This window comes from Mercenaria mercenaria, chromosome 18 (assembly GCF_021730395.1).
Source record: "Mercenaria mercenaria strain notata chromosome 18, MADL_Memer_1, whole genome shotgun sequence".
NCBI classification, from domain to species: domain Eukaryota; kingdom Metazoa; phylum Mollusca; class Bivalvia; order Venerida; family Veneridae; genus Mercenaria; species Mercenaria mercenaria.
In genome coordinates this window covers 34,586,264-34,608,287 of record NC_069378.1, presented here as the reverse complement: position 1 = coordinate 34,608,287, position 22,024 = coordinate 34,586,264, and the positions used below count along the sequence as shown (strand labels likewise).

At 36.6% G+C, this 22,024-nt stretch overlaps 1 protein-coding gene across 1 annotated transcript; it reads right to left on the bottom strand.

Annotated features, from left to right (window-relative positions):
* Positions 1–732: 732 nt before the first annotated feature.
* LOC123538740 (NADH dehydrogenase [ubiquinone] 1 beta subcomplex subunit 3-like) lies at positions 733–18,744 on the bottom strand. Its single transcript, XM_045323040.2, has 3 exons — positions 18,538–18,744; positions 8,195–8,313; positions 733–1,060 (listed from the first exon to the last, which is right to left on the bottom strand). Exons 1-3 carry the CDS (start codon positions 18,663–18,665, stop codon positions 993–995), a joined length of 315 nt encoding a protein of 104 aa, XP_045178975.1. The 5' UTR covers positions 18,666–18,744; the 3' UTR covers positions 733–992.
* Between the last annotated feature and the right edge of the window lie 3,280 nt (positions 18,745–22,024).

The following is a 22,024-nucleotide window of genomic DNA, read 5'->3' as shown; positions in this document are numbered from 1 at the left end:
TGCTATTGTGCAGACAAGGTCAAAATAGCTAATTTTGGCCCTTTCAGGGGCCATAACTCTGGAACCCATTAAGGGATCTGGCCAGTTTAAAAAAGTAACCGAGATCTTATGGTGACACCAGTTTTGTGGTAATACAAGTTGTGTGCAAGTCTGATTAAATTCAATTCATAAATGAAGCTGCTATTGTGCAGACAAGGTCAAAATAGCTAATTCTGGCCCTTTCAGGGACCATAACTCTGGAACCCATATTGAAATCTGGCCAGTTCAAGAAAGGAACCAAGATCTTATGGTGATACAAGTTGTGTGCAAGTTTGGTAAAAATCAAGTTATAAATAAAGCTGCTATTGTGCAGACAAGGTCAAAATAGCTAATTTTGGCCCTTTCAGGGGCCATAACTCTGGAACCCGTAATGGGATCTGGCCAGTTCAAGAAAGGAACCGAGATCTTATGGTGATACAAGTTGTGTGCAAGTTTGGTTAAAATAAAATCATAAATGAAACCACTATCGTGCAGACAAGAAATTGTTGACGCACAAACGGACGGAAGGACGGACGGACTGACGACGGACGAAGGTGATCACAAAAGCTCACCTTGTCACTATGTGACAGGTGAGCTAAAAACAATGTCTCTCCCCCCCCCACCCCCACCAAGGAGACATAATTTCTGTGAGGAATTGATACATTCACAGATAAGTTTTCATCAGTTTTGACCATAAGAAAAATGACGACCATGTTACTCTCACATTTTATCAAATAATCATTCAACTAACAAAGTGGTGAAGCTACAAAATACCAAAGAATGTTCTCCAAACAGTTTAGTATTTCCATATAAACATACACATCAATATAATCTGTTTATGACAAAAACCCTGTTTCTGACTTTTTTTCAACTTTCTGTCACAATACATTGAGAGATCTATTCCATCCACCTGCTTCTGTCATTCACACAAGTTTAAATATGTTTTTCAAATTGTTTAACTGTACTTCCACTGTCTAGTGATGTGCATTTTCCTTTCGTTTGGCAGCACGTCCTGACAGCTTGTCAAACGCTATATATCCACCTGCAATAAACAGAAAGAGAGTTGTATTTCAAATCTGCCTTTTACAGTATTCTGCCTTTTTTCAGGTTTGCCTGGACTATATAATAATGCTACAGACAAAGTTTGACTAATATCCATCAAGTAGTTCATAAGAAATTGCTTAAGATGTTTATATTTCAGACTCACCTAAAGGGGCTAAGTGCCTCTATTCAATGACCCTGCAAGGATGCTACAGACCAGCTCTAGGGTAACTAAAGACTGTCTTTCATGAAAAACATATATGTCTCCCTCCACTTACTACACAGAAAAATGTAAAGGCCATAACTCCAGGGAAAATCACTGAACCGTGAAAATCCAATAATGTACACAACTAGGCTTGACAGTGGTAACTCCTGTGAAGTTTGGTGTAGTTCCAACCAACAGTACAAGAGAAGTAGCCCAGATAAAAGAATTTGATAAATCAAGGGTCACGACTCTGCTGAAAATCATTTAATCAGAACATGATGATAATATTCACAATTATGCTTCACACTAATCACTGGTGAGGTTTGGTGAAATTCAGCCTAACTGTATGCAGCAAGTAGTGTAAACAATGTAAAATATGACAAGTTAAGAAGAAAATCACTGAACCAGAACATGGCAATGATATATATATATATAACTAGATTCAGCACTGATATTTCCTGTAAAGTTTGGTGGAAATTTTACCGATTATGTATGACAAGGTTAAACAAGTGAATGAAGTATTGCCATGCAATACAACGTCCCCTACTGGAAGGCACCTAATTTTCTCTACTGCAGTATAACATAATGAACTGATATCTGTCAATGATGTATAAACAATATTGTACTACATATACAATATGTTATAACAACACACTTGGATTAAAATGTGCATATATAAAAACCCACAGTTGTTTTCATATTGAATTTTTTTGGCTGATTATAAAAATGTTATCATGTAAGTTATTTATAGTAACAACAAAGGGAAATTAATCTTTAAAAAAAAAAAAAAAAAAAAAAAAAATCTATATAATATAAGTCCACAAGAAACCCTTTACCAGGTAGAGATAGGTCAAAATACACCTAAAAATTGGATGTAACATGCATGCTGTGCCACAGAAAAGTGGTCTCGATTTTTCTCTACCGCCAGTAATAAAAAAGTTATAATAAAATCTATTTATAGTAACAACAAAGGGACGTAATTCTAAAAACAAGGGTGCCTCATGGTGGTGAACATTTGTTCCAAGTTACATCAAAATCCCTCCATGCATGAAGAAAAAATGTTCCGTACAAAGTCATTCTTGAATTTGACCTTTGACCTCTAAATATGACCTTGACCTTAGACCTAGGGACCTGGTTCTTGCGCATGACATGTTGTCTCATCCAGGGGAATATTTGTGCCAACTGATATCTAAATCCTGCTTTGCATGACAAAGTTATAGACCGGACAGGAAAAAAATCCTCTTGACCTTTGATCTCAAAGTGTGACCTTGACCTTTTAGCTAGGGTACTGGGTGTTGCGCATGACACGTCGTCTCATCATGGGAAACATTTGTGCCAAGTAATATTAAAATCCCTTCATGGATGGCACAGTTATGGACGGGACAGGAAAAAAACTCTGTTGACCTTTGACCCCCAATTGTGACCTTGACCTTTCAGCTAGGGGTCCGGGATTTGCGCATGACACGTCGTCTCATCATGGGGAACACTTGTGCTAAGTGATATTAAAATCCCTTAATGAATGTCAGAGTTATGGACCGGACACGAAACAGACCCTGTTCATGCTATGTTAACATTTGACTGTTTAGTGTGACCTTGACCTTTGAGCTAGGGGTCTGAAAGTTGTGCATGACACATCGTCTTATTATGAGGTACATTTCTGCCAAGTAATATTAAAATCCCTTCATAGATGGGAGAGTTATGGACCGGACAGGAAAAAAGCCTTGTTGACCTTTGACCTCCAATTGTGACCTTGACCTTTAAGCTAGGGGTCCAGGTTTTGCGCATGACACGTCGTCTCCTCATGGGGAACATTTGTGCCAAGTAATATTAAAATCTCTTCATGGATGGGAGAGTTATGGACCGGACAGGAAAAAAGCCCTGTTGACCTTTGACCTCCAATTGTGACCTTGACCTTTGAGCTAGGGGTCCGGGATTTGCGCATGACACATCACCTCATCATGGGGAACATTTGTGCCAAGTAATACTAAAATCCCTTCAAGGATGGGAGAGTTGTGGACCGGACAGGAAAAAAGCCCTGTTGACCTTTGACCTCCAATTGTGACCTTGACCTTTGAGCTAGGGGTCCGGGTTTTGCGCATGACACGTCGTCTCATCATGGGGAACATTTGTGCCAAGTAATATTAAAATCCCTTCATGGATGACAGAGTTATGGACCGGACACGAAATTGCGGACGGACGGACGGACGGACGGACGGACGGACAGACGGACGGACGGACAGACGGACGGAATGACGGAAAAGTGCATTCCTATAGTCCCCGAAACTGGTTTTCAACCAGTAGGGGACTAACAAGAGCTGTCTCCATAGGATGACACATGCCCCCGATGGCACTTTGAATGAATAGTTATGGCCGATGTTAGAGTTTAGGACCTTTGACCTACGGAGCTGGGACTTGCGCGCGACACGTCGTCTTACTGTGTCACACATTCATGCGTAGTTATATTAAAATCCATGCATGAATGACAAAGATATGGACCGAACACGCCCATCAATGCACTATCCTTTAATGTCTAAGTGTGACCTTGACCTTTGAGCTATGGACCTGGGTCTTGCGCGCGACACGTCGTCTTACTGTGGTACACATTCATGCCAAGTTATTTGAAAATCCATCCATCGATGACAAAGATATGGACCGGACACGCCCATCAATGCACTATCCTTTAAAGTCTAAGTGTGACCTTGACCTTTGAGCTACGGACCTGGGTCTTGCGCGCGACACGTCGTCTTACTGTGGTACACATTCATGCCAAGTTATTTGAAAATCCATCCATCGATGACAAAGATATGGACCGGACACGCCCATCAATGCACTATCTTTTAATGTCTAAGTGTGACCTTGACCTTTGAGCTATGGACCTGGGTCTTGCGCGCGACACATCGTCTTACTGTGGTACACATTCATGCCAAGTTATTTGAAAATCCATCCATCGATGACAAAGATATGGACCGGACACGCCCATCAATGCACTATCCTTTAATGTCTAAGTGTGACCTTGACCTTTGAGCTACGGACCTGGGTCTTGCGCGCGACACGTCGTCTTACTGTGGTACACATTCATGCCAAGTTATTTGAAAATCCATCCATCGATGACAAAGATATGGACCGGACACGAAAATTGCGGACAGACTGACAGACGGACAGACGGACAGACGGTTCAAAAACTATATGCCTCCCTTCGGGGGCATAAAAATATCATAAAATTTGAAAATTAAAGGGCCACAACTCCCCTGAAAATTACTGACTGGAACAAGTCTATCATTATGCATAATGAGACTTGACACTGATCACTCCTGTAAGGTTTGGTGGAAATCTGCACTACTATTAAGAGAACAGACTAAAACATCATAAAATTTGATAAATCAAGTGCCATAACTCTGCTGAAAAAACAAACAAAATGAAACATGCGCATGGCATGCGCAACTAGACTTGGCAATAACAACTTCTGCAAAGTCTGGTGTAATTCCTCCTGGTGCCAGGCTGGTGGTATTGGAACAGTTGCCTGGACAAAGTAAAATTGGACAAATCAAGGGCCATTACTTCACTGACAAGGCAGTCTGAATGACAGCTAAATCCCCCGCCACTGCCATGGATAGTGAAAGGGTAAAACCTTTGATTTTAGCTGTGACCTTGACCTTGAACTGACATGGCTGACTCATGAATTCTGCACAACGTCTTGATGAGGTGATCATTTGACCAAAGTTTCATGAAAATCCTTCAAGGGGTTTAGGAGATACAGAGCTGAAACCTTTGACCTTCAGTTGTGACCTTGACCTTGAGTTGACATGGCTGACTCATGAGTTCTTGATGAGGTGATCATTTGACCCAAGTTTGATGAAAATCCTTCAAGGGGTTAAGGAGATACAGAGTGGACACCAAATGGAAGGCTCAAACCTTCGACCCTTAGTTGTGACCTTGATCTTGAGCTGTCATGGTTGGCTCATAATTTCTGCACATCGTTCTGATGAGGTAATCATTTGACCCAAGGTTTATAAAATTCCTTCAAGGGGTTTAGGAGATATAGAGCGGACACGAAATGGAAGGCTCGAACCTTTGACCTTCAGTTGTGACCTTGACCTTGAGCCGACATGGCTGACTCATAAGCTCTGCACATCGCCTTGATGCGGTGATCGTTTGACCCAAGTTTGATGAAAATCCTTCAAGGGGTTTAGGAGATATAGAGCGGACATAAAATGGAAGGCTCAAACCTTTGACCCTAAGTTGTGACCTTGACCTTGAGCCGGTATGACTGACTCATGGGTTCTGCACATCGTCTTGATGAGGTGATCATTTGACCCAAGTTTTATAAAATTCCTTCAAGGGGTTTAAGAGATATAGAGCGGACACAAAATGGAAGGCTCAAACCTTTGACCTTGAGTTGTGACCTCGACCTTGAGCCGGCATGGCTGACTCATGGGTTCTGCACATCGTCTTGATGAGGTGATCATTTGACCCAAGTTTTATAAAATTCCTTCAAGGGGTTTAGGAGATATAGAGCGGACACAAAATGGCAGGCTCAAACCTTGACCTTGAGTTGTGACCTTGACCTTGAACCGACAAGGCTGACTCGTGGGTTCTGCACATCGTCTTGATGAGGTGATCATTTGACCCAAGTTTCATGAAAATCCTTCAAGGGGTTTAGGAGATATGGACCGGACACGATTTTGTTACGGACGCAGACCATTCCTATAATCCCTCCGCCACGGCGGGGGATTAAAAATTACTGAAGCTGAGCATGCCCAAGATACAGACAACTAGGCTTAGCACTGATTACTCTTGTAAGGTTCGGTAGAAGTTTGCCATTCAATATAAGAGAAGTGACCAAAACATCATAAAATCTGAAAATCATCTAACCTGGAAATTATGCCAGCTTGACAATAATCACTCCTGTGATTTTTGGCTGGAATCTACAAAATGATACTAGAATACAAGAAGTGCCCAAACACAAAAATTAAAGAATCAAGGGCTATGACTCAATGAACCAGGATATGCTGATGATATGCACAACTACGCTTAGCAATGACGACTCTTGTAAAGTTTGACGTAAATCCCTCCATTGTTGTCGGAGGAGAGGCATGGACAGACATACAGACAGCACTAAATCAATACGTCTCCCCCAGAACAATTTTTAGAAATAATTCTGAGGAGAATGATGTTGAAGTAAAAATGCTGATGATATATGACGGATACCAGATCATCCACCTTTATTAATAGCTCAAACTGACAAAGTTAGGCGAGCTAAAACAAACTGGCAAACATTATCAGTGTAGGGATATGCACTGGGTTCTTGGCTGATTTCTACTACAAGTCTGTAGTATATATATATACAAATGTTCACATCTAATGCACACCCTCTTCACTAATTAAAACATGCGAGACTTCAAGAGTTGCTCAAGGAATGAAGTCTCTATAGAGAAGGGACGGACAGATGGTGGGTGATGCAAAATAGCTCACACTGAGGTATGGCAGGTTAGAAAGAAAGAGTTAAGATTTTATTGTGAACACAACAGTTAATGAAAGTTATACCTAAATCAGCTTTTAATGATGGTCCCTTAACTGACTTTGTTTCTCAGTCATGTCAATCCTTTACAAAAGTACAAAACATAGAACTAATACTAAATATACATTACATTATCTTTTAGTTCTAAACTACAAACAAGAGGGTCATGATGGCCCTGGATCGCTCACCTGAGTAATATGAGCTACATGTTTCAAATGTCAAAATGATGATAAAATATTAAGAAAGTCAGTAGGTCACATTCATGGTCAATGAAATTCAGTTTTATGATTTGTGTGCAAAACTATGTATGTCATCAAAATGTCAAGGCTGTATCTTAAAAAACAAGAAAGTAGGTCAGTAGGTCAAGGTCACAGTCAAGTGACATCATATTACTTGGGGTCATCAGGTAATTATAATTAAACAGTCTTGGAAATAGGATCAGATGATTTTTTTAAGTATTTTTCCTATATAACTCACATAATAACTAAGTGACCCCAGGGCGGGCCTCTTTTAACCCCAGGGGCATAATTTGAACAATTTTGGTAGAGGACTACTAGATAATGCATCACACCAAATATCAAAAGCCTAGGTTGTATGGTTTCAGCCAAGAAGATTTTTAAAGCTTTTTCCTATATAAGTCTATATAAAACTTGGGACCCCCAGGGCAGGGCCTCTTTTCACCCAAGGGGTACAATTTGAACAATTTTGGTTGAGGACCATAAGACAATGCTACTAACCAAATATCAAAGGTCTAAGTGTTGTTGTTTCAGACAAAAAGATTTTTTCCTATATAAGTCTATGTAAAACTTGGGACCCTAGAGGCAGGGCCATATTTGACCCTAGGGGGATAATTTGAACAATCTTGGTTGATGATGCTACATACCAAATATCAAAGCCCTAAGCCATGTGGTTTTGTACAAGAAGATTTTCAAAGTTTTCCCTATATAAGTCTATATAAGCCATGTGACCCCGGGGCGGGGCCATATTTGATCCTAGGGGGATAATTTGAACAATTTTGGTAGAGGACCACTAGATGATGCTACACACCAGATATCAAAGCCCTAGGCCCTGTGGTTTTGGACAAGAAGATTTTTAAAGTTTTTCCTTTCGGTTGCCATGGCAACCAGAGTTCTGCATGGAATTCAATTCTTTGAATAATTTTGAAAGGGGGCCAGCCAAGGATCATTCCTGTGAAGTTTGGTGTAATTCTGCCCAGTGGTTTTCAAGAAGAAGATTTTTTTTAGAAATTGTTGACGGACGACGGACTACGCACGATGGACATCAAGCGGTCACAATAGCTCACCTTGTCACTTCGTGACAGGTGAGCTAAAAATGAGTTAGAATTATACTAATACTAAATCAAAGGAGAGATGAGCCTTTCTTTTCTGAACAAAAATCATCAAAGGTTTTACCAAGGATTGCTACTCCAATTGAAAAGCCTCTAAATTGTGGATAATTGACCGTCCACATCATATACCATGGCAATGTTTTATTTTTTGTGTACTTGTTGATAAATTTCCAAGCATGGTTTCTGAAAAGATAAAACAAGAGTCTGAGATACTGAAACATCATGAAAACCAGTTTTTTTTTTAAAATCAATTCTGTGTTCAAAGGCTCTATTCTAATAACAGTGAACAGGCTTTTTCTCTCATCATTTTGGGAATGCCATCAACACTGGTCCAATGGGGAAAATGTCCTGGAAAGTTGTCTAAATTGGGAAAACCTGAAATATAACATTATATGTACTAAGTCTTGTAAAGGTATCTTCTTTCGATAATATTTACAAATGTGGGATGCCATTTTAATACCTGGTCAACAGTGTATTACAACTTTTGTTTAGTTGACTTAAATTTTCCAGACAAAGCAGCAACACTACAATAAAACAACAAGAAGCTGCGTTCAATAAACGCTTGATGACCCGGTGGCATCCTTGTTGATACAAAGCAAGCTAAGTCCAAAACGAGGTCAAAGTCAAACTGAGGTCAAGTGATGTTTGAAGATGAGGAATGGTCACAGGTTACATCTGCATTAGTATCAAGTCATTCTAGTAAGGGGTATTGATGCTAGACGAAACGGTCCCATTTGGTTAACCAAGAGATGGCCCATACAAAGCAATCTAAGTCCAAAACGAGGTCAATGTCAAACTGAGGTCAGGTGATGTTTGAAGATGAGGAATGGTCACAGGTTACATCTGCATTAGTACCAAGTCATTCTGGTAAGAGGTATTGATGCTAGACAAAACGATCCCATTTGGTTAACCTTTTACGGATGGAAGGACGAACGGACAGGACAATCACTATATGCCTCCCGCATCAGTAGATGCCGGGGGCATAACTAGAACCATAATTTGAAAATTTTAAGTTCAAATTGGGCAATAATGTACTTTCTTACTTTGGGACTGTCACTATTGGTGACAAATGCCCCCAAAGCATGCCCAAGAATGCTACAGTTATTTGCGGTCACAGTTAAACCGGAATCCACCTAAAAATCAGAATACACCGAAATAGACTTACCATAACCAGAATACACCTGTATTTTTTAAATTAAAGGTATTTTTGAAGGGTTTTTGACAGAATTTAATCATATATACCATAAATAATTAACTCCCTGAGGCCAATATCATAATATACCTGCCGCGGCGAGATAAGAATTACCACCTGACGCCGAAGAACATTATCTGATCTTATCATAATCACACTCGCATGCAGTCAATTGAAATCATGCATTGAAATATTATTAACATGGGTGTAAATCAAACTATACTTATAAAATCTTCCAAGTTTGAACAAATATTTATACATATCCACTTTCGTCCGTAACTTATATCCAAATAGATTAATAATTTCACTTCGAAACATTCACCATTTTTACACACCTATTGCGTTTAATAAAAATTTGAACATTTCCGATTTTATTACTTTTTTCACATGTAAACACAATAAATTCCAATAAATACAAATACATTATTAACACAGAGTATTTACATCAGCATTGCTAAAAATTAACACCCGTTTTTTGAGTGAATATAGATGGTTAATTTTGATGTAAATTAATTTCTAAACATGTACACAAACGTTGTGTGTCACGCACTTTGACAGTTAAGTTGTAATATTTACACCCATCTTTGAGGAATTATTAAATTTACAAAAAGCGTTTACACTCATTTTTATGTATGAAACATGTTTTGCTGTGTTATTTTTATCCATTTGAATCTAATGCGATGTAATTGTACGAATATTTCTGCTTTCTAAAACTTAACGTTTTCCAACCATTCATTTCTCTGATAATGAAATTTCATCGTCGGAATCATCATCCGACGGAACTGATACGTCAAAATCAGCATAATAATGAATGTTTTCTTCAATGTAAGAAAAATCTCTGGCAGCCGACATTATTTTAATCTTTTGAAATACTGTATGAACGAAACACAGCGGAGTTCGTCTTTTTTATTTCCTTTACCGCATATTTACAAACATTTATTTTAACAAGGAAACTAATAATTAGCATAATTAATAATTGTAACATCTAAGAAATAATAGCCGGTATGCAAAATAATTTTGCTTTTATCAGGATTATCAAAAATTAACAAGTATGTGACGTAATCACATGATCCCGGTGCCGCGACTATACTCGTCAGTCGCCGTCCTGGGGAGTCCTGATAACGCGCGTATAGTCGGATATCGACGCTACGGGGGTAGAAAATATAGCGCCTTTAGTCGCATTTCGGCCCCAAGGAGTTAACATACGAAAGGAAAATAAAATACGTTCACGCTAAACAATTTTATAAGAGATTGAAATTAGGCAAGCGCGCAGGAAATTTCCAAAACCGAAATACACACAAATTTCAGTCTCTTATAAAATCGTTTTGCGTGAACGTAATTTATTTTCCTTTTGTATGTTAATCATTTATGATATATATGATTAAATTCTGTCAAAAAACCTTCAAATATACCTTTAATTAAAGGGTTAATTAAAAACATACTGGTGTATTCCGGTTATGGAGAGTGTATTCCGGTTTTTAGGTGGATTCCCGTTTAATGTGTGACCCATATGTATGCCTTAGTCAAAATAATTTGATATTCAGATTGTTTTATATTTGTGACTGGCAATCTAAATGTCAAAACTTTGAAGGACCAAAATAATGGAGGATGAATCACAGTACACAGTCATCTAGACTAAAGTTATTGGTTTTAAAACTTTTATCGCTTGCGCATACTGGCGTGTATATGCGGTAAACGTTAATCGTGTAAAGTACATACATAGGTTTAAATCACCAGAAAATTCGTAATTTTGGATATTATTTGATAATTTTTACATAAATCAATGAGGAATTGAATCCCCTTTTGATACATGTAAGTTTTATTTGAATTTATGGCCAATTCGTGAAATAATCGGCATTTAAACTTGTAGCATGTAAAGAGTCGGCAGCGATGAAAATTTCATCGGAAATTGCTTCAACTATTTTGGTCTTTCGAGTGTTTGACTGAGTGGGGATATTGCCCATATGAAAAAATTATCTCAATATTTCCTAGGACTGATCAGGTCGGATATCCGGGCACTTTAGCGTATCTCGTTGCGTAGCAACAAGCCGAGGTGACAGCAAACGCTAAATTGTAATTGAAAAGCGTTTCATGTTTCACTAGTGCTGGTTGTTTTTCTTTGCTTAAAGTTAAATTTTGGGCAATATTAATAAGTCAGTGAATTTATAATGTAGCATGATGTTCCAGAAATCACTCCTGTGAAAGAAAACTTTCTTTTTTTAGGTTTCAGACGTGATATTCATCACTGATCCGTGTAAGCTGCGAGGTGTCATATTTGTGACGGACTGGATGAAAATCATAATTTAAAAAATTGGAGGTCTTTTAAAAATAGATAAAATAGAGAATCTAGCTCACCTAATTAGGTTAATCCATTTGTTTCACTTTTCTCGTTCTATTTTGTAGCCTGCCATTAAAATAGTTCTGAAAGCCAGATAGCTTGAACTGTGGTGTCAAAAGTGATTCAGTCACGCCAAATTTAATTAAATCAACACCTCTTACCTAAATTCTGATTCGTGTGAGATTTAATGAGAGGTGTCAAAATTGAAAGCTTAATAGTACATTATGCGTAAATAGCCTACTGCAGAAGGGATTTTTTCGCTCGAAGCGTATCAGGATCACAATATAAGATCTTTTTCTGCACTTATAACACAAAGGGATTTTTATATGTTACATGTGGAGATAAAATGATATATAATAACTGCATGCTAGCTTCTTTTTACGAAAAGCCAGGACGTATCAATAAATTGATGACTTCTATTTAAGAAAATACTGTCTGCTTTGTAGTAAATTGTCAATTATTTAAAACTGTGAACGATAATTTGCATCCATATTTTTTTGTTAATTGTTATAGACTGTCACAATTGACTGCTTCCACATACTACAAAATTAAAGCATACATTCCAGTCATAAGTCATAAATCACTATGGAAACCAATCAGTATGTGGTATATTAATGAAAATCAGTTTCGACCAGTTCCTAATGACTATCACTAATAAACAGATTGATTTCCTGTTTGTTTTATTCCTCTGATGTACCCCTTGGGGCCTTATGGTAATTTCCTGTCTTATCCGTTTGATGTATGCCTTCAGGGTCTTATGATATTTGGAAGATGCACATTATTCTTATTTGCATGTCAATTATTGACAAAGGGATTAAGAGAGCTACTACATAAAAAAACCTTAATTAATACACATGCCCGAGCATATAGGCATATAGTTCATTTGAAATTTTAAAATCAATTCACCAAACTAATTTTTGACTGGAAGGACATTTCACATTTCTTCAAAAAAAAAAAAAAAAAAAAAAAAAAAAAAAAAAAGACTGCAATAAGATTACATAGAATAAAGTGTAAGTTTTCAACTTTATTTAAATGACTTTCATACTTGATGTACTTCAACATTATAGTATTTTACATAAAACAAAATAAAATATATCGCACAAAATACATTTCAGCAAAATGGCAACAATATAATTATTTCAGAGCATTAAAACATTTAGAAAATCAGCTTATCAGCTTATTTTAAAAAGACATAAAAAATCAGAAAATTAATTTACTTATTTATTTGATCTGTTCATTCTTGAAAAGGAAATAACATTATTTTTCAAGACACTTAAAAGATTCTCTGAAAGATGAAAGAAACAACTGCTACGATTTTAAGCAAAGAAGTTGAATAAAAAAATTGTTATGTTCTCAGATATTTAGTTTTGTTTAATATTTATGGCAGAGGCTATCCGCACGACGGTCGTGTCGATAATTTCGTTATTCGCACGATGATCATGACTGAAAGTTATGTTGATTATTTTCGTTACTGATACAACTGAAAATACTGTATACGTATGTGAAATTTAGTTTATCTTTTCTGAAGTTTTCCGTTTATTCCTTGGAGATTTTTTTTGAACAACTCTCTAACAAAAAGTTGCAAAACTGCACTTTTTATGCTTTAAACATGGTCAGTGATGTTAGAAATCAATTTGCTGATGTCTCTTAAAAAATAATTTTAAAAAATCGGACGTACCTACCCTATTTTTTTTAGCATGCTACCGGGAACAATTTTTTAAAGACTTATCAGATCTCCATAAAGTACAATTTTTGCATGCACCTGCCATCATTATGTTGAATCACTTGCACACGATTTATTTAATTAAAACATAATATGAAAAGTAAAATAACGGCATAAAGGTATGCTAATTAATTGTTATTAATTATGCAAGAATATGTGTTCTTTGCATTCTTTTGACTTATTTGCAATTGATGAATTAATCATGATGCTATAACAGCTAGTATTTTTAACTAAGATTTACCTTACGCCAAAAATAGAAACGCTACCGAAACACCCGTCGTGCGAATAAGAATACTAATCGGCACGACCGTCGTGTGAATAAGAAAAATAATCGGCACGACGGTCGTGCCGATAGACACTTCCAATATTTATATATGCAAACTGAGAAAATGTTGAATAAATTTGGAAACTTGTTTTAACTATAACTTATCCGTAGCGCCGAAGAGCTGACAATACATAATGTGTCACTTTTTCCAGACTGTTTTAAAATGCCACAAAATCAATTATTACAAAAACCCTACTTTTTTGAAAAATATATAGATAGTACCACAGCGTAAGGACTGTAGATAATACAAAAAAAAACCTCTTGATTTGTTTTATTTGAAAATAAAAACATCACAACCCACATCGCTAGTTAATTCGCTACGAATTGCCGGGTCCTGCTTTCACCTCCCAAGGTGATTTGCATAATCGACTGCTCCGGATGTGACGTCATGCCGACCTGATCAATCGAGTCAAATTAGTTGGACTAATGTATGCCTATAGATATTATGTTTATTTTGTTAAATATTTTATGTATAAAAATATCAGCTCTCGCTCGGGTTTGATGCATATTAAATATAAAATTTTAACAGCAATTTGCAGTAGTCGCTGTTATTAATATTTATTTACTCAAGCAGTAAAACCAATTCAACAATTCATGAGCAAAATCCATGTCTTAAATACTAAATATTAAATAGCCTGCTCTTTGTAATAAATTTCTCAGCATTCATATTGATTGCTGGACCTCTAGCCTGCACCTATACGGGTTGTCTAGAGGTCCTGTTACCGGACCCCTAGTCACTGCCTTTTTTAGCTAGCAAGACATTTCGACCCCAAGACATTTCAACCCCAAGAGACAATTCGACCCCAAGACATTTCAACCCCAACTCCTTGGACATTTCGACCCCATTCAATGATATGCCTAAAAACATCTAAGAATGCCGTCATTATTATAATTAAGCTTTAATCTATAGATAATTGAGCAATTTCAAAATGTAATAACGCTTAATTACCAATTTAATTTAAAATGTTAAAATACGGTTATTTTCGCGAAAATAAGATTTTTTTACAAAAATGGGCCATAGATCTATTTGTCTAAATTTCTTTATTTTCTAAAATTCTTTTTTTTAATTTCTTAAAGTCTATATCAGTACATGCCTTCATATGAAAAAATGAGTGATTTTTATCTCACAATACCGAACAATACCGAAATAATCATCATTTATAAATTATTAAAATAACGGGATTTATGTATCAACCGCGTTTATTACGTAAATAATTTATGAACAAATCGTTCTGATTATCTATCTTAAAATAACCTTCATATAACATATTTTCATACTTGGTGTTTATTTATATGTTCAAATCATCTTAAAGACTATTTTAGTACACGGCTATATAAATCATGGGCCGATTTCGCCGATTTTAATTATGAAAATAACTTTAATAAAGTCACATCTTTAATACCTCTTTATTTATTTATCTTTATTTGACTTTTTTTTTCGAAAGATATATGCATCTCATTTCTATGGGGATTCAACCAAATATAAATAATTATAATGTAACTCAAAGAAGTTTAAGATGTCATCATCTTCATTATACTGATATTTAAAATCATAATCAGAAACACGTAATCTTTTGATTGGATTATCACACCTTGATTAATTGTTTGTTGATATACAGCAGGTGTGCATTTATCTGCAGTGCGCATTGCAATTAACAAGCGATTGTGGTGACATCGGATATTTATAAACATGTGTCAACATTATCTTTAATTTGGGCGAAAATGTAAAGAAAACAATAGGAAATTAAACAACATATTGCTTATTTTCGCATTTAATGTTATTTTCGTACGCGATTTTGACGCACACATAAAGTATTTGCTTTACAGAATATGATTTTTGTTATTTACAAACTGCTCTTTTCTTTTCTATGTACGACATTCCTTCCAGTTGTAAAATATCAAACACGAAATCCCCGTTTCTGCAAAATGTAAGAATATGTGAGTACTGTTCTGTTAAAAACGGGGAAAAAATTATTATTATATTTTATATCTGTAAAGAAAATGTGACAGCCGAATTACTTTTTTCTATATTAAATATTTGAGCAAATACACGTGATTTAATGTATGATTTTAAAAGTATGATTTAAGCAACTTCAAGCGATTTCGGTCACACATTAAACCGGAATCCACCTAAAAAACCGGGATACGCCGGAATACATTTTCCATAACCGGGATACACCTGTATTTTGTAAGTTAAAAGTATTTTTGAAGTTTTTTTTAAATAATTCAATCATATATATCATAAATGAATAAAATACGAATGGAAAATAAAATGCGTTCACGCAAAATGACTTTATACGAGACTGAAATTCGGCGACCGCGCGGGAAATTTCCATTACCGAAATACACCCTTTTTTTTATTAATAAATGGTATTTTTGTAGGGTTTATTGCAGAAATCATTCGTGTATAATATAAATAATAAGTTTCAGAAGGATAAATAAAATTCTTTAAGCAAAACGATTTTATAAGAGACTGAAATTCGGCGACCACGCGGGAAATTGCCATAACTGAAATAAACCCGTAATGGTATTTTTGAAGTGATTTATGACTGAATTCAAACATATAGATCATAAATTATTATTTTTCAAAAGGAAATTAAAATACTTTTGCGCGTTACGTCTTGTACATGATTGAAAATCGGCGTGCGCACTGGAAATTTGTACATTCGGAATTTCCATGTCCTAAAATATTCTAATGTACACAGGTATTTCTTTAATAAATCGTATTTTTAGGGTTTATGATAGAATTCAATAATATCTCAAATAAATAATTAATTTACAAAAGGAAAATAAAATGCACAAAACGTTTTTATACGAAGTTGAAAATTTGTTGAGCGCACGGGAAATTTGCGCACTCGTGGATGAACCACAATCACCATAATTTTGTTAGCTTTTAAATTAAATGCAGGGGTTTTTTTTACGACTGGGGGAAGAGGCCCCAGCCTGTCATTGGGGGAAGAAAATAGCCCGCGACGAGCAGTTTTGGGGGATTTTTTCACTCAGGGGGGAATTTACAATTATGCATAATAAACACTTTAAACTATGTTTTTATTACATATTCTTGCAACTTTTAGCAACTATACACACTGTCACTTAGCAATAGATGGACTTGCACTAATGTTCACTTATCATTGTAACAAGGTGGGTGGGGAGAGTTGAAATGCTCAAATCATTGAATATTTAAAGGTCACATGCTTTTATTCACAAAAATATGCTTTAAAATAAGAGTTGCTTTTGCAAGAGTCATCATATTATTATTAAATGCATACTTTTGTTGGCTTTTTATTTCAATTGTACTAGAAAATCTTTTAAGAAAGGATAAGAAAGTCCGAAAATCACGATCGCGAAAACGTGTGACAAATATGAAAAAAACGAAAGCAAACATTAAAAATTCTTGATAAAATTTCATCTTTTTTCAGAACTATTCCATACTTATAATATCTGATTACTTAAAACATTTATATTTTATTTTGGTCTAGCAAAATACCTCGGCAAAGATAATAAATTTGCGTAACGGCCGACCGGCTTATTTAATCGAATCAAGCAAATAAAATAATTACTTTAAATTAACAACACATATTACACAATACAGCATAAGCTGTTACCGCTAATTAACAAGAGGTACAAACACGCTAATCTGACGCTGCATTGTTTATCAATCATCTATATTACATACTGATGATAACCACGTGTCACTCGGCGCGTGGCGTGAATGACATCTGTCAGTAGCTAATTAACATACGACGCTCCGCCTACTGTCATACTTACGCTGGTGTCGACAAACAGTATGAAGTTCACTGGGATTTTGATTGACAAGGGGCAGAGCTTTCAAACTCGTTACGCATCAAAGAGTATTACCGCGAGACAAGCAGACGCCCACGGCATATTATGTGCGAGTCAGATAGAGTTTTTATCGATTTTCGCTGGTCAAAACCGGAACCTCGGGTCCACTGAACGCTCTTGTAACATTTTTCTACTATTTCTAAAGGTTTTCACACCCATTGAAAATTTTGAAAGACCGTCTGCAATTGTGAACGGGTCCGATATTCGGTCGGGAAAATCGCTGGGAGTAATCTCCATTGCTTTGTTTACGATTTTGGAGGGGGGGGGGGAATTTCGGACGAAGGGGAATTTCGACTGCGGTAGGGGAAATCCTTGGCTGTGGGGGAAATCCTCGGCTGGGGGACGAGGCCGATATTCGGCCTCTGCTATAGAATAAAAAAAAACCCTGAAATAAAAGCTTATCATATTTAACTGCACTTACCTTGTTAGACATTGTTTGTCACATGTCATTTGTGTGTGCTTACAAATATACTGATTAATTGATATAATCAATAGGTGTGATAATCCAATCAAACTCTATCAGGACTAATCAAAGGACATTATTCGTGCTTTGGCAATAAATGCAGTAAACGTTTTTATATTCATATATAAACATGATATAATTCTTTTAAAAACTGTTTTTTCATAATATATTTTCTTCTTAGATTATCAAAATAACATGAAGAAATAACTCAATTAGTTCCAATAATAAACATACGGCCGATCCTTTCCGACCAGCGCGGTTTATTCACTGACATGTATTTAAAAATAGAATATTTATATAGATCTATATATTCATATTTTCTAAAATATGTAAAATGGAAGAAATATAAAATGAAAACATACAACTATTTCTGAGGGGTCGAAATGTCTTGGGGTCGAAATGTCTTTGGGGTCGAATTGTCCAAGAAAATTAAATTTTGGGGTTGAAATGTCTTGGGGTCGAAATGTCTTGGGGTCGAAACGTCCAAGATTCCCTTTTTTATACCCCACCCACTATATTTCACCTTGCCCATGGATCGTGTAGCCCGTGTTCAGCCAATTTTTTCTGATGTTCAACCAGCTGCGGGTAGTTTTGCCACTTGTATTGTGAATAGTGGGGGACTTCCGGCACTTCAATGCCTCCACCGCCCATTTTTTGATGTCAAATTAACTCAAACACTTCCAAAAAAAATGTTGACGGTCGGCTGGTTCCTAAATTTACACGGTACCAGGTATCAAGGTTCCTACGATTTTCCGTTCCATACCGTATAAGGCTGACCGACACCAAATCAGTCTGTTCTTTATTTCATATAAAACCTGCTTACATGATATTGATATCGTTTTCTTCGACATTTTCTAGCATATCAGATTTCCATAGACCTATATTGCAATAAAGAATCGTATCATCAGAGAATGCCCGTGAGAATGACGCGCCACATGCACCCCTTTCCTTCAGGTAAATTTACACCTTTGCCAGCTATTATAAGTTCTTTGGAACAGCTTGCCAAGTACTACCGTCCTAATATCTGACCTAGAGAGGTTTAAGCATAGTCTTAACCCTCTCTCATTTCAAACCTCCCCTGAATACATGAGACAGTTGTTTTTACCAGCTTTTAACCTATAAATACCTTCACCTTATGTACCGTCGCTTTGTGAAACTCTTGAAGTTAACTTTCAGAGGTCAGATATTGATCCATCTCATCGAAGTCTAAAGAAGCCCGGTAAACCTAGGGACATAAAAGTTTAGAGCAGAAGCAGTGGTCCAGTAGTAATACTGTCTGACTACAAAACCAGGTGTCGTGAGTTTGAGCTCCCGCTCCTCCAACCAAAAGTACTAACATTGGGATAAGTGTCCCGTGTATGGATGCTTTACACCTGGCACGCTAAAGAACCAGGGAAGCCTCTGTAAATGGAGGCATCTTCTGTATCTTCCTACTTACATTACTAACAGTCTTCTGGAGAAGTCGCCGATATGGGTTACTGGTGGCGGCTATAGATAAACTTATAAACACACAAAAAGAAAACACGATGCTATTGAGAAAGGGCACGAGGAAAGGAAGAAAGATTAGGACTATTTATATTTGGACTATGTGTGACACTTGATTTTGAGTGAATTCGATCACTGACCACGGTGACTGTGACTTTACTAGAGCGTGATCAAACTCTCAGTGGTCTAACCAGAGTGACATAATTTGTCTACCTGACTTCAATCCACGTCAAACGGCTAGAGGCTCAGGATCCAAAATGATTGAAAGGTGAAAGGTAAAGCCAATATACTTAATCGGTAATTTGAGTCAGTTTTCTTTCGGCCTCAGCCCCTTAGTCTCGCCCTGTTATGCAAACAGTTGCTGACTCCTGCTGCAAATCAGCCAGCCATGCCCAAGGTCACCATATCCAAGGACGGGATGGAAAAGCTCCTGAAAAACCTAGATCCTAGCAAAGCCTCTGGCCCAGATGAACTGTCACCTAGGTTACTTAGAAATAGCCCCTGTCTGTACTCACATATTCCATATCTCACTCAGTAAAGGTATTGTCCCTAATGACTTGAAGCATGCAGTCATTGCCCCTGCATATAAAATGTCCAAAGTGTAAACCCTCCAATTATTTCCCCATATCGCCTCAAAGCTAACGGAACACATCCTGGTCTCCAACATTATGTCCTTCTTTAATAAGTTTAATATCCTTAGCCCTTATCAACATGGTTTCAGGTCAAAGCACAACTGCGAAACCCAGCAAATAAGTTTCTCCCAAGAAATCAACAGCTTAGAACTTAGTCAACAAACAGATATCATAGTCATGGATTTCAGCTAAACTTTCGGTAAGATAGATCATCATAAAATAGTCCATAAGTTACAAAGGTTAGGTGTGAACCCACAGGTCACTTTTTGGGTAAAGTTCTTCCTTCAGGGTCGCAACCAGCAGGTTGTCGTTGAAAGTCAAAATTCAGACAGTCTCCCCGTCCTCTCTTGTATCCCTCAAGACTCGATCATTGGACCTTGCCTTTTCCTTTCCTAAAAAAATGATCTGCCTGAAAGTGTTAAGGGCAAAGTGGGGCTGTTCGCAGATGATAAGATAGTCTATGTTACGGTTAAATCCAACAATGATACACAAGCTCTAAGGAATACTTTTTAAGCCTTGAAACCTGGGAGTCTGAGTGGTCCATGGAATTCAATCCAGACAAGTGTGAAGTCCTCAGAGTCAGTCGCAAAAGAAAACTTGTAATCTTCCTCTATAAGTTACATGACATCGATTTAAAATCGGCTGATTCTGCCAATTATCTAGGTGTAACCATCAGCAAAGACCTATCATGGACCAGTCATATCAACAACATAACATCCAAAGCAAAAAAAATCTCTAAAATTCCTCAAACGAAATGTCAAAACTCCAAATAAAAGAGTCAAAGAGGCTGCATATAAAAATAATGTTAGACCCCAGTTAGAGAACTTTTCCACCATATGGCATCCAAGGCAAAATATCTAACCCTCAAAATAGAGCAAGTTCAAAGATCAGCAGCAAGATACGTTTATAATGATTACAGTTACACCAGTAGTTTTTCCAAAATGTTAAATGAACTAAACTGGCAAGCCCTAGAACAACGCCGTAAGATCAGAGTAGTTACAATGTTGTATAAGATACAACAACGCCTTGTTTTTGTTGACCACAGTCACCTTAGAAGAACTAGATACCTGAACTATTTGATACCGTACTCAAAAACACACTATCATGCAAACTCATTTCCCCCCAGACGTATACGTCTGTAGAACAGTCTCCCTGTGTTTTTGCAAGCTAGTCCAAGCTTAGAAATATTTGTTGGGCAGCTGCCACCTTTCTGTCAGTTCTAATTCAATTTCCTGCTTTTACTTTTTACCTGGTCTGTAAAATAGCTCTTTTAATTTGTCTTTGTGATGCACATAATTTCTGTGTTTTTACTATTTTTAAAGACATTGATTCTGGTATGCGAGGTATTTGGCCTATGGCGCTGATACGGTCTGCGTATATTATATATACAAGACTGGACCATTGATAGACTAGCTTCTGTTTATCATAATAAGCTACTGTATAGCTACTGTGCAGTACATAGACTGCATGTGATAATTCTCACCATTATAGCAAACCAGTTCTCACCTTTATAACGAGTTTAGAGAGCCTGATTAAATTGGGGCTATACAAACTAAGTGATAAGATACAACAGTATTTTTGCTTTTTAATAAATCAAGTTTTATTACAATAATATCTCTTTATTGCTGGATTTTTATTAAAAATAAAAGAAAATGCATTCAGACACGTCTTATAAATAATAAATCATGTGTGTTTTGAACAATGATATCTCTTTATTGCTGGATTTTATTAGAAATAAAAGAAAATGTATTTAGGCCACACACAGGGAACTATATATTTCAAAATCAAAGTCAGAAATTTCTGCAATTGATAAAGATTTCTTGTAACTCAGTTCACATAACACATTTCATAGTCTTCTTTAATTTCTGATAAAATCCAGCCATGATAAACTTT

What these genes read in the sequence shown, in the direction of transcription:
- LOC123538740 (XM_045323040.2), bottom strand. Translation starts at nt 18,665, where the DNA reads ATGGGCGGTGGAGGCATTGAAGTGCCGGAAGTCCCCCACTATTCACAA. An exon ending in CTACACGATCCATGGGCAAG is followed by an intron (nt 8,314 to 18,537) that starts GTGAAATATAGT and finishes TTATCTTTTCAG; the next exon opens with AAACCATGCTTGGAAATTTA. An exon ending in AATTGGAGTAGCAATCCTTG is followed by an intron (nt 1,061 to 8,194) that starts GTAAAACCTTTG and finishes TGTTTATTGCAG; the next exon opens with GTGGATATATAGCGTTTGAC.